This window comes from Giraffa tippelskirchi, chromosome X, assembly GCF_054371585.1.
Source record: "Giraffa tippelskirchi isolate mGirTip1 chromosome X, T2T-mGirTip1v1.2.pri, whole genome shotgun sequence".
Classification (NCBI taxonomy): domain Eukaryota; kingdom Metazoa; phylum Chordata; class Mammalia; order Artiodactyla; family Giraffidae; genus Giraffa; species Giraffa tippelskirchi.
In genome coordinates this window covers 24,053,239-24,066,492 of record NC_137289.1, presented here as the reverse complement: position 1 = coordinate 24,066,492, position 13,254 = coordinate 24,053,239, and the positions used below count along the sequence as shown (strand labels likewise).

At 41.3% G+C, this 13,254-nt stretch overlaps 1 protein-coding gene across 4 annotated transcripts in view; it reads right to left on the bottom strand.

The window, feature by feature from the left end:
• The window catches only part of SMARCA1 (SNF2 related chromatin remodeling ATPase 1), a 777,971-nt gene that overhangs the window by 626,150 nt on the left and 138,567 nt on the right, over positions 1 to 13,254 (bottom strand). For all 4 annotated transcript variants that reach the window (XM_081565725.1, XM_081565724.1, XM_081565728.1 and 1 more), the window contains one exon: positions 1,557 to 1,628. In XM_081565725.1, the coding sequence (XP_081421851.1) occupies positions 1,557 to 1,628 (72 nt within the window). The remainder of the gene's footprint in view (positions 1 to 1,556; positions 1,629 to 13,254) is intronic.

The following is a 13,254-nucleotide window of genomic DNA, read 5'->3' as shown; positions in this document are numbered from 1 at the left end:
AATAAACCAGAAAGAAAGAAAGAAAGTTGCTCAGTCGTGTCCGACTCTTTGCAACCTCATGGACTGTAGCCTGCCAGGCTCCTCTGATCATGGGATTTTCCAGGCAAGAATACTGGAGTGGATTGCCATTCCTTCTCCAGGGGATCTTCCTGACCCAGGGATCGAACCTGGGTCTCCCACACTGCAGGCAGACTCTTTACCATCTGAGCCACCAGGGAAGCCCAAATAAACCAGAAGACCATGGCAAACTGTAGCTGTGTTAATGATGAAAGGTATTTACAGTAAATGATATTTACTGTTTAAATTCAGCAGTCAAAAGAATCCCTTTGTAAACAAGGTGAAAAATGAGAAATTTATGTGTATTACTTCTAGACTGCATTACTCTTTGGAAACATATGATCAATTAGAATTTTGGTATCACTGTTACCGTTTCCTTCATGTTTGCATCATGGTGATAAACTAAAGCTCTTATTTTCTGGGCACATTCTTCTACATACAGCAAGTAAAACAATGAACCTTCCATGAAAGTTGGCTAAATAGCTAAATGGTCTTTTTTTGTTGAGGCAGTTCATTATATTCTGAAACAGTGTAAGAAACTAATGGAAACAAGTTTTGCGTTTTAGCTAAACAACACTATTTCCTTGGCCTGATGCGAAGAGCCGACTCATTGGAAAAGACCCTGATGCTGGGAAAGATTGAAGGCCAAAATAAGGGGATGACAGAGAGTGAGATGGTTGGATGGCATCACCAACTCAATGGACATGAGTTTGAGCAAGCTCTGGGAGATAGTGAGGACAGGGAAGCCTGGCATGCTGCAGTCCATGGAGTCGCAAAGAGTCGGACACAACTGAGCAACTGAACAAACAAAGAATGCAGTCATTTTTCCTCATTAAGTGCCATCAAATAGTTACCATAGAAATTCATTAATTCTATATAGTCATCACAGAAACTCATTAATTCACAAATTGCTAACAGCACACACAGTGTGCCAGGCATAGGGCTGAGCAGATGAATATGACAGGGTCCCTTTCCAATAAGACATTCTGTCACAACACAACTTATACTCCCTTGAAAACGCCACAGCTTTTAATGATCTTGCTCATTTCTTACATTTTTTGTGTCTCCTCCCTAGACTGTAAGTTCGTGAGGACAAGCACGACGTCATGCTATACTCACTGGTGTATCTTGACACTCAGCCCGACATCAGGCACATAAATAGTAATGTTTCAGTGGATACTAAGATATATTGAACATAAAGAGGTCAAGTATAAAAGATGTGATGATATAAGTACGCTGAATTGAACAAAGACACAAAGATTATAATTTATTATTACAGGGAGACTTTCTCAAATTGGTTTTCAAAAGTAAAATATGTTCATCACAGAAAATTTAGGTAATTCATATAGGCAAAAAGATCCAAAACAGCAGGAAAAACCACTTCTAATATTGCTCCTCAGAGATAATTCCTGTTAATATTTTGGGATAAATCTTTCCTTCCAGATCTCTCTGACAAATCCATATATCTGTATAGACAAAACAAATATGCAAGTACTTACTTGGGCACCAAGAAGTACGTCTGTCATGGCTGGATTTTCAGACAAATTCAAAAGCAGTTTCAAAACTTGAACCTGAAACAAGAAAAATATTGGGTTATTTCAGACAACCAGGCATGGATTTTCTCTCTTCCTGTCATGCTGTCTCCCAACTATGTCCATATTTTAAAGTCCTGCCTATTCTTCAAGGCCTGATTCAAATTCTCTCCTTTCCATGAAGTCTTCTCAATTTGTATTATTTAAAACCTTAGTTTTTCAATTATACTGACAGAGAGACAGGGAGAAAATATTCAGTGTCTTCACTACCCACCACTGGCCCACACAAATACCTAACACAGGGTAAGTTTAACATGTTACGTAAATAATCTTTATTATGATTACTATTAAGTGAAATATGATCTTTGAAACCAAAATCAATCTCTCAAAGTTCAGTTTATTTCTACTTAAAGTATGAAAATTTGGGGATAGTTTGGCACTTTTTATTAGCTTACTGTTATTCCTGGTGTGATCATTTTTAGGTGAAAAATTTTACAATCATTTAAATAGACAATGATATAAATATCAGTAAAAACATGTTAACTTACACTGGACTGGCTAAACTATTGGCATTCTTTTTTGCATTTTAATTAATTTATTTTTAACTGGAGGATAATTGCTCGGCAATATTGCATTGGTTTCTGCCAGAGATCAACATGAAACAGCCATAGGTATATATATATGTCCCTTCCATCTTGAAACTCTCTCCCAACTCTCTCCCCATCCCACCCCTTTAGGTTGTCACAGAGCATCAGGTTTGAGCTCCCTACGTCATACAGAAAATTCCCACTGGCTATCTCTTTTACATATGGTAATGTATATATTTCCATGTTGCTCTCTCCATATATCTCACCCTCTTCTTCTCCACCCTGTGTCCAAAAGTCTGTTCTCTGTGTCTGTGTCTCCATTGCTGCTTGCAAGTAGGTTCATCAGTGCCATCTTTGTAGATTCCATACATGTGTCAATATTAACTATTTGTCTTTCTGACTTACTTCACTCTGTACAATAGGCTCTAGTTTCATCCACCTCATTAGAACTGACTCAAATGTGTTCCTTTTTATGGTTGAGTAATATTCCATTGTATATATGTTCCACAGTGTCTTTATCCATTCATCTGTCAATGGACATCTAGGTTGCTTCCATATCCTAGCTACTGTAAATAGTGCTGCACTGAACATTGGGGTACATGTGTCTTTTTCAATTATGTTTCCTTGGGGTATATGCCCAGTAGTGGGATTGTTGGGTCATATGGTAGTTTTATTACCAGTGTTCTGAGGAATCTCTATACTGTCCCCCATAGTGGCTATATCAATTTGCATTCCCACCAACAGTGTAAGAGGGTTACCTTTTCTCCACACCCTGTTCAGCATTTGTTGTTTGTAAATTTGATGATGGCCATTCTGACCTGTGTGAGGTGATATCTCATTGTAATTTTTATTTGAATTTCTCTAATAATGAGCAATGTTGAGCATCTTTTCATGTGTTTATTAGCCATCTATATGTCTTCTTTGAAGAAATGTCTGTTTAGGTCTTCTGCCCATTCTTTGATGGGATTGTTTGTTTTCCTGATCTTGAGCTGTATGAGCTGCTTGTATATTTTGGAGATTAATACTTTGTCAGTTGTTTCATTGGCTATTATTTTCTCCCATTCTCAGGGCTGTTTTTAATCTTGTTTATTGTTTCCTTTGCTGTGCATAAGCTTTCGAGTTTAATTAGGTCCCATTTATTTATTTTTGCTTTTATTTCCATTATCCTAGGAGATGGGTCATAGAGGATCTTGCTGTGATTTATACCAAGGAGTGTAGTGCCTATGTTTTCCTCTAAGAGCTTTATAGTTTCTGGCCTTACATTTATTAATAAGTCTTTAATCCATTTTGAGTTTATTTTTTTGTATATGGTGTTCTGATTTCATTCTTTTACATGTAGCTGTCCAGTTTTTCCAGCACCACTTATTGAAGATGCTGTCTTTTCTCCATTTTATATCCTTGCCTCTTTTGTCAAAGATATGGTGCCCATAGGTGCATGGATTTATCTCTGGGCTTTCTTCTCTTGTTCCATTGGTTTATATTTCTGGTTTTGTGCCAGTACCATATTGTCTTGATGACTGTAGCTTTGCAGTATACAAATTTCAATTACATTTGAAATAACCACATAGTCTTAAGGGAAAAAAAAAACTTATAATTACCAAAAGGTAATGAAGGCAATGGCACCCCACTCCAGTACTCTTGCCTGGAAAATCCCATGGATGGAGGAGCCTGGTAGGCTACAGTCCATGGGGTCGCTAAGAGTCGGACACGACTGAGCGACTTCACTTTCACTTTTCCCTTTCATGCACTGGAGAAGGAAATGGCAACCCACTCCAGTATTCTTGCCTGGAGAATCCTAGAGATGGCGGAGCCTGGTGGGCTGCCGTCTATGGGGTCGCACAGAGTCGGACACGACTGAAGCGACTTAGCAGCAGCAATGGTGAATGGAAGGGTTATATAGGAGGTTGGGATTAACTTATACCAATGATACGTATAAAATACGTAGTCAACATGGACATACATTACCAAGGATGGGTACTAACCAATCTGTAATAATCTATATGCAAAAAAGCCAGATATGAATAGATACCTGCATGGGTACAAGTGAACAAGATTCTGTACTTCTAGAGGAAACACAACATTGTAAGTCAAATTTACTCCAGTAAAAAGTACAAATTAACTTAAAATAAAACAACTACTAAAGAGACACAAGCTTTTGGTGGCTTCTACGCTCACATTCCACTCTAATTTACAACCAGGAACTAGGACTAACCCTAAGACTCTGGTTACCAGAGTAGTAAGTCTAGGGATAGAAGAATTTCTGCAGTACTGTGGCCATGCTCTAAATAGCAACTCTATAACTATTGTTCATGGACACTTTGTATTCACAGGGAATACTGGGCTCTAAATGATACCCACATTTTAAATTTTTTCAGGGGAAACAAATAGAAAATAATTTTTAAAAAGAACTGAGCACACCATGAAAAAGAAACTTTTATAGTAAATTCTACTCAGTGTGTTTTTAAAAATAGCCCATAAAAACTTGCTGAATGTCATAAACTATGACAGACGTGAAATCAAAACCGCAACGAGGGATCACTTTGCACCAGTGTGAAAGGCTCTCATGAAATATCTATGAAGAATAAATAGTGGAAAAGGCATGGAGAAAATGGAACACTGTTACGGTGCCAGTGCCATGTACATGATAAGAGTCAATACAGAGAGGAATAAGAAACCGCATTTAAGAGATGAAGATAGACCTGCCATACTCTCCTGCAGAACCACCCTCCAAAGAGTAATTGAGGAGAAAACCAGATTTTTGAAATGAACAGGTAGAGATGAGCAAATACACACTACTCTTTAAAAAATAATCAACAAGAACCCACTATAGGACGAGGACCCCCACTCAGTACTGTATAATAAACTCTATGGGAAGAGAATCAGAAAAAGGACATGTACACATCTATGCGTAAGTGAATCATGTTGCTCTATACCTAAAAAAAAAAACAAAAACCTACATCCTACAATATTAAAGGGTTTCCCTGATATCTCAGTTGGTAAAGAATCTGCCCGCAATGTGGGAGACCTGGGTTCAATCCCTGGGTTAGGAAGATCCCCTGGAGAAGGAAATGGCTACCTACTCGAGTATTCTGGCCTGGAGAATTCCATGGACTCTATAGTCCATGGGGTCACAGAGTCGGACATGACTGAGCGACTTTCACTTCACAATATTGTAAGTCACCTAATCACCAATACAAAATAAAAATTACAAAAAGAGAATGCAACTCTATCCCCCTTAGGTCTTGGTGACCTGGGCTACTGTCACATCCCTGAAGCCTGGGCAGGCTTGGATCCCAAGAATGGACTGTCATGGGGTTGATGGAGCTGGGGAGGATGTGCCAGCTAATGAGCCCTGCCCCATGGATCTGATGTGCCTACTCCCCTCTGCATGGGCTCACAACCTACAGATCCAAGCAGGTCCTCCTGCAGCGAAACTATGCCTACTGAACCCAAAGGATGTGGAGCCTCTGTGCTGGAAGAGCTTTGAAAAGCCGCGTGGGCTCCATGTCTCCTGGTGGTCCGGTTCCCACCTCCAGCCTCCTTCTTTAGGGTCGCCCCACCTATGGATGAAAGCACCCTCCACAGAGTCGTGTTACAGGATCTGGGATGTGTCCAGGGGATAGGGTTAAGGAAGGAAGAAGGAATGGGACACAAGCCCTGGGTGTTTGTTCTGGCACATTCCACCCTAATTGACAATCCAGGAACAGTACTTTCCCTAAGGCACTGGTTCTCCCAGTAACCAGAGTAGGGCATAAACACATGCTGCCGCCTTGTGGTCATTTCCCATAACAACAACCAATGCTCGTGGGCACCCTACATTCACAAGGCCTGAGGGGCTGTAAGTTAAAAAACACCTACCCTCAAGAAATTTCCTAGGGGAGGTCATTGGGGAAATATTAAAATAGGGAAGTCCTGTAAGAAGCCAACTTGAATAAGTATGTTTTTAAAAAATCACCTGAAAAGATGTCAACATCGCTAAATATGAAAGAAATGCAAATAATCAACACTTCAAGGAGGTATCACCTCACACAGGTCAGAATGGCCATAAGCAGAAACTCTACAAACAGTAAATGCTGGAGAGGGTGTGGACAAAAGGGAACCCTCTTACAGTGGTGCTGGGAATGGAAACTGGGAGTAGCCACTCTGGAGGACAGCATGCAGCTTGCTTAGCAAGAAAATGAGAATGAAATTAGACTACTTCCCAACACCATACACAAAAATAAACTCCAAATAGATTAAAGATCTAAATAAAAGGACATATACTATGAAACTCTTGAGGGAAAAAGCAGAACAAGCTTTGACACAAAATGCAGCAAGTTCTTTTTTGATCCACCTCTTAGAATCATGAAAAATGAAACAAAAATAAACAAGTGGGACCTAATAAACCTAAAAGCGTTTTCACAGCAAAGGAAACCATCAGTGAAAGAAAAAGATAACCCTCAGAATGGAAAAAAAATTCTTGCAAACGAAGAACAGGAATTTATCTCCAACACATACAAACAACTTGCACAACTCAATATCAAAAAATAAACAACTCAATAAAAAATTAGCCAAAGATCTAAATGCAGATTTCTCCAAAGAAGTCATGCTGTGCTGTGCTAAGTTGCTTCAGTCATGACCGACTCTTTGCAACTCTGTGGACTGTAGCCCTCCAAGCTCCTCTGTCCATGGGGTTCTCCAGACAAGAACACTAGAGTGGGTTGCCATGCCCTCCTCCAGGGGATGTTCCTGACCCAGGGATTAAACTCATGTCTCTTATGTCTACTGCATTGGCAGGCAGGTTCTTTACCACTAGTGCCACCTGGGAAACCCCCAAGGCAAATCATATGTAAAAAAAAAACCTACAACAATAAATTCTGCAGAGGGTGTAGAGAGAAGGGAACCTCCCTACACCATTAGCAGAACTGTAAATCAGTACATCCACTAAAAACAGTATGGAGATTACTAAAGATAGAAGTACCAAGTGACCCAGCAATCCCACACTTAGACACAGATCCAGAGAATACCAAAATTTTAAAAGACACCAGTACTCCAAAGATCGTGGCAGCATTAGGTACAATAGCCAAGATATGGAGGCAACCTAAGTGCAGAAGGACAAATGAATAGATACAGAAGATGTGGTACATATACACATTGCAATATTACTCAGACATAAAGAAGGATGAAATGCTGCCATTTCCAGTTACAGGGAAGACATCAGAGATGATCATACTAACTGAAATAAGACAGGGAAACACAAGTATCATAGGATACCACTTTTGGTAAAATCTAAAAATGGATACAAATGAACTTTACAGAAGAGAAACACCCTCACAGACTTAGAAAAGAAACTTATGGTTACCGAAAAGGTAAGGAGGGGACAGGGAGTAATTAGCTGGTTCAGATCAATATACACACCTTAAAACAGGTGCTGAAGGGCTCTTAATGGTCACAAGTCTGACAGGGCTGTAAATGTCACCTGCCCTCAAGAAATGTCCTGGAGTAAATCATCAGAAAAGAATCCAAAACAGGGCCAACTTTCAAGGAGCCAGTCTCAAGAGAGAAATTGTATTCACAAGGTGTAAAATAATAAAAGCACATGGAAAGATATTCCACTAATTATTAAATCAATACCAATCAAAACAACAATGAGGTACCACCTCACACTGGTCATAATGGCCATCATCGAACAGGTTTACAAAGAACAAATACTGCAGAGAATGTATGGAAAAGGGAATCCTCCTACCATCTTGATGGGAATGTAAAAGGCGAAGCCACTATGGAAAAACAGTATGGAGGTTTCTTGAAACACTAAACATAGAGGTATCATATGATCTGCAACCCCATTCCTGGGCTTAGATCCAAAAAAAAATTATCATTCAGAATGACATGTTCACCCCGATTTTCAGGGTAGCACTATTCAGCCATAAAAGAAAGAAATAAAGATATTGGCAGCAGCATGGATGGACCGAGAAATTATCATACTAAGTGAGGTAAGTCAGAAAGAAAAAGACAGATATCATAAAATATCACGTACGGGTGGAATCTATAAACTCATACCAATGAACTAATTTACAAAACAGAAACAAACTTACATACTGAGAAAACTAAATTATGATTATCTAAAGAAAGTTAGAAGGGAGGCCTAAATTAAGAGTTTGGAATGAAAATATACACACTGATATATATCAAGTTGATAATGGAAAAGGAACTACTGAATATAACAGGGAACTCTACCGAACAAACTATATAACCTATATGAGGAAAAAAAGCAGATATAGATATACGTCTATACATAACTGCTTCAAGTTCCTATACACCTAAAACAAACAAAACATTGGACATCAACTCTACTCCAATATAAAATAACAATCAAATTGCAAGTAAGATGATCTGAGTTCAGTCTAGGGGAAACCAGACAGTGATGACCCTATGAATTAGATATGTAATAGGCTATGATATTAATATGATACCACCAAAGATTTTCACTCAGCAGAACACAGAGTAGCGACCCACTCAAAAGTACCCAAACTCAAATGAATGCAACAAGATTAAGAAAAGAAAAAGGACCATGGGTTAATCAGGGCAACACCCTCAATTCAGATGTTGGAAATGTCAGAGGGGACAAGACATGTTGCAGGAAAAGAGTAGATATGGAGTTTCTGGGTACACATGATCCTGACCCATGGGGATGGCTTGTGTGTGTACATTTCGCTCAGTCATGTCTGATTCTTTGCGACCCCATGGACTGTAGCCCACCAGGCTTCTGTGTCCATGGAGTTCTCCAGGCAAGAATCTTCCCGATCCAGGGATTGAACCCACGTCTCTTGTGCCTCCTGCATTGGCAGGTGAGTTCTTTACCTCTAGCGCCACCTGGGGAGCAGATGGCTTGAGACCCACACAATCCCCAGACCCTGCTCATTTGACCTTTGACCATGACCACATCCCTTCTGACCCCTGACTCCCAACCTCAGACCTTTGTCCTCTGACCCTTGAGCTTTTGACCACTGACTCTAACCTCTGACATCTGACTTCTGACCCTTGACCTCTGTTGTTGTTTGGATGCTCAGTCGTGTCTGTCGCTTTGTGACCCCATGGACTGCAGCACGCCAGGCTTCCCTGTCCTATACCATTTCCTGGAGCTTGCTCAAACTCATGTCCATTGAGTTGGTGATGCCACCCAACCATCTCATTCTCTGTCATCCCCTTCTCCTCCTGCATTCAGTATTTCCCAGCATTAGGGTCTTTTCTAAATGAATTGGCTCTTTGCATCAGGTGGCCAAAGTATTAGAACTTCAGCTTCAGCACCAGTCCTTCTTTGGATATTAAGGGCTGATTTCCCTTAGGATTGACTGGTTTGATCTCCTTGCAGTCCAAGGGACTCTCAAGAGTCTTCTCCAATGCCACAGTTCAAAAGCATCAATTCTTTGGCTCTCAACTTTCTATATGGTCCAACTCGCACATCCATACATGACCACTGGAAAAACCATAGCTTTGACTATACAGACCTTTGTTGACAAAGTAATGTCTCTGTTTTTTAATATGCTGTCTAGGTTGGTCATAGCTTTTCTTCCAAGGAGCAAGCGTCTTTTAATTTCATGGCTGCAGTCACCATATGCAGTGATTTTGGAGCCCAAGACTTCTGACCCCAGTCCTAATCTATACGCCTCCACATCTAATCAAATAACATACAAACAACAAAAAAAAATAATAAAACTTCACATACCAGATGAATCACGCACCAGAGGAACAGAGAATGAAGTCAACATCAAAGACGAAAAATTTATCTATTTGTCACCACCTGACCCTTCAGGAATTTGCCTTCTTCAGGTGGTTTCCCTGCAGATTTGATGGTTAATTGTGACCTATGATCCCCGAGACCCTTAGCCACTGACCGTTGACCACTGACCATTGAACTCTAACCAGGAACCCTGCCATTTGACCTCTGATCCTCAATCCTCTTGACCTTGGACTGTCTGACCGTCTATATCTGAGCCTTGACCTTTGACCCCAGACCCCGCCCTGTGATCTTTGACTCTGTGAACTTTGGTCTCTGACACTTTGCCTCAAATCCCTGACTCTTGAACTAAATGAACTGTTTTAATTTTTAAAAGCTTAAAAACACAATGACAATGAAGCACTGATGTCCCTGTGGCACAGTCCCAAATCAGTGTTGATTTAAAGCTATGTCCTCAGAAGCCAAGGGTCAAAGGTCATAGGGGAGGGGTGGGTCCACTGTCATAGATCAAGGGTCAGAGGTCAGTGGGTCATGATTCAAATGTCAATGGTCATAGGTTAGTTTGGTCTGGGGTCAGAGGTCGAGGCTCGGATATCATAGGGCAGGGGTCTGGGATTAGAGGTCATAGGTCTATGATGCTCGATTAGCTTACTATTCAATACGTACTTATTAAATACCTACAGTATGCTGAGACATCCTGGAATGTGAAGTCAAGTGGGCCTTAGGAAGCATCACCACGAACAAAGCTAGTGGAGGTAATGGAATTCCAGTTGAGCTATTTCAAATCCTAGATGATGCTGTGAAAGTGCTGCACTCAAAATGCCAGCAAATTTGGAAAACTCAGCAGTGGCCACAGGACTGGAAAAGGTCAGTTTTCATTCCAATCCCAAAGAAAGGCAATGCCAAAGAATGCTCAAACTACCGCACAATTGCACTCATCTCACATGCTAGTAAAGTAATGCTCAAAATTCTCCAAGCCAGGCTTCAGCAATACGTGAACCGTGAACTTCCAGATGTTCAAGCTGGTTTTAGAAAAGGCAGAGGAACCAGAGATCAAATTGCCAACATCCGCTGGATCATTGAAAAAGCAAGAGAGTTTCAGAAAAACATCTATTTCTGCTTTATTGACTATGGCAAAGCCTTTGACTGTGTGGATCACAATAAACTGTGGAAAATTCTCAAAGAGATGGAAATACCAGACCACCTGACCTGCCTCTTGAGAAATCTGTATGCAGGTCAGAAAGCAACAGTTAGAACTGGACATGGAACAATAGACTGGTTCCAAATAGGAAAAGGAGTACATCAAGGTTGTATATTGTCACCCTGCTTATTTAACTTATATGTAGAGTACATCATGAGAAATGCTGGGCTGGATGAAGCACGAGCTGGAATTAAGATTGCCAGGAGAAACATCAATAACCTCAGATATGCAGATGACACCACCCTTATGGCAGAAAGTGAAGAAGAACTAAAGAGCCTCTTAATGAAAGTGAAAGAAGAGAGTGAATAAGTTGGCTTAAAGCTCAACATTCAGAAAAATAAGATCATGACACCTGGTCCCATCACTTCATGGCAAATAGATGGGGAAACAGTGGGAACAGTGGCTGTTTATTTGGGGGGGGCTCCAAAATCGCTGCAGATGGTGACTGCAGCCATGAAATTAAAATACACTTACTCCTTGGAAGGAAAGTTATGACCAACCTAGACAGCATATTAAAAAGCAGAGACATCACTTTGCCAACAAAGGTCTGTCTAGTCAAGGCTATGGTTTTTCCAGTAGTCATGTATGGATGTGAGAGTTGGACTATAAAGAAAGCTGAGCACAGAAGAATTGATGCTTTTGAACTGTGGCATTGGAGAAGACTCTTGAGAGTCCCTTGGACTGCAAGGAGATCCAACCAGTCCATCCTATAGCAGATCAGTCCTGGGTGTTCATTGGAAGGACTGATGTTGAAGCTGAAACTCCAATACTTTGGCCACCTGCTGCGAAGAACTGACTCACTGGAAAAGACCCTGATGCTGGGAAAGATTGAGGGCAGGAGGAGAAGGGGATGACAGAGGATGAGATGGTTGGATGGCGTCATCAACTCAATGGACATGGGTTTGGGTGGACTCCGGGAGTTGGTGATGGACAGGGAGGCCTGGCGTGCTACAGTTCATGGGGTCGCAAAGAGTTGGACATGACTGAGCGACTGAACTGAACTGAACTGAACAGTATGCTGAGCCCCATGCTAGGTATTATTAGGGCTATTTGCCTAGAAGTTAATCACCTGGGTCTCTGACCAACTGTGTTTGTGCCTGTGTGCTCAGTCTTCTCCAACTCTTTGCTACTCCAAGAGCTGTAGCCTGCCAGGTTCCTCTGTCCACAGGATTTCTCAGGCAAGAATACTGGAGCGGGTTGTGATGCCCTCCTCCAGAGGATCCTCCTGACCCAGGGATCAAACACATGTCTCTTGTATCTCCTGCACTGGCAGGTGGGTTCTTTACCACTGTGCCACCTGGGAAGCCCAGAGGGAACCATAAAGTGTGCAGTGTGAGTAGAGCAGCGGTCTCATGCTTGACTGTGCATCAATTCCACCCGGAGGATTTCGTAAAACACACATTGTTGGGCCTCACCTCCAGGTTTTGTGATTCAGTAAGTCTTTGGTGATGCCTGAAAATCTGCATTTCTAACAAGGTCCCAAGTGATACTGATATAGATGGTCTGGCAGAAACAACTGGCATCGCAGTTTAGAACCTGCAGGATTTAGAGTCAGCCAAACCTGGATCTGAGTTCCAGTTCCAGCTCTTATGAGCTGTGCAACTCTGAGTACATTATGTAGCTGCTCTGAGCCTCAGATTTTTATATGCAACACTTGATACAAAGAGATTTGGCAAACAGATTTGAGATCTGTATGTTAAAGTACAGGGGAAATAGCAATGAGCAAGATAGACAAAAACTCTATGCTGTGACAACCATTCAGCACACTCACAAAAAGTTCTACATAATTACCATTGTGATTAGCACTGTAAAGCAGCAGGGTGGTGTGCTATGAAAAACAGGGAAAACTAATCCAGACTGAATGGTCATAGAAAATGTTATTGAAACAGGCTGATACCTGAACTGTAAGCAAAAGAGCCCTTGTTTGTTAGTAGGATCAATAGGGTTGGGCTGCTACTATTTGTAGCTGCTGGATGGACAAGGTATGACTCTAGGGAGATGGAGCAAAGAGGAGCATGGGTTACAAAAGGGGTCGATGAGATTGGTGGTAGTGGGTGGGGCTGGAGGGTATGGCCAATGGAGGAGGTTATGGTGGTAAGCATGACAGTGGGGAATTGTGGTGGGGTGATGAGGATATCAGGGTGTAAAGCCTGGTGAGAG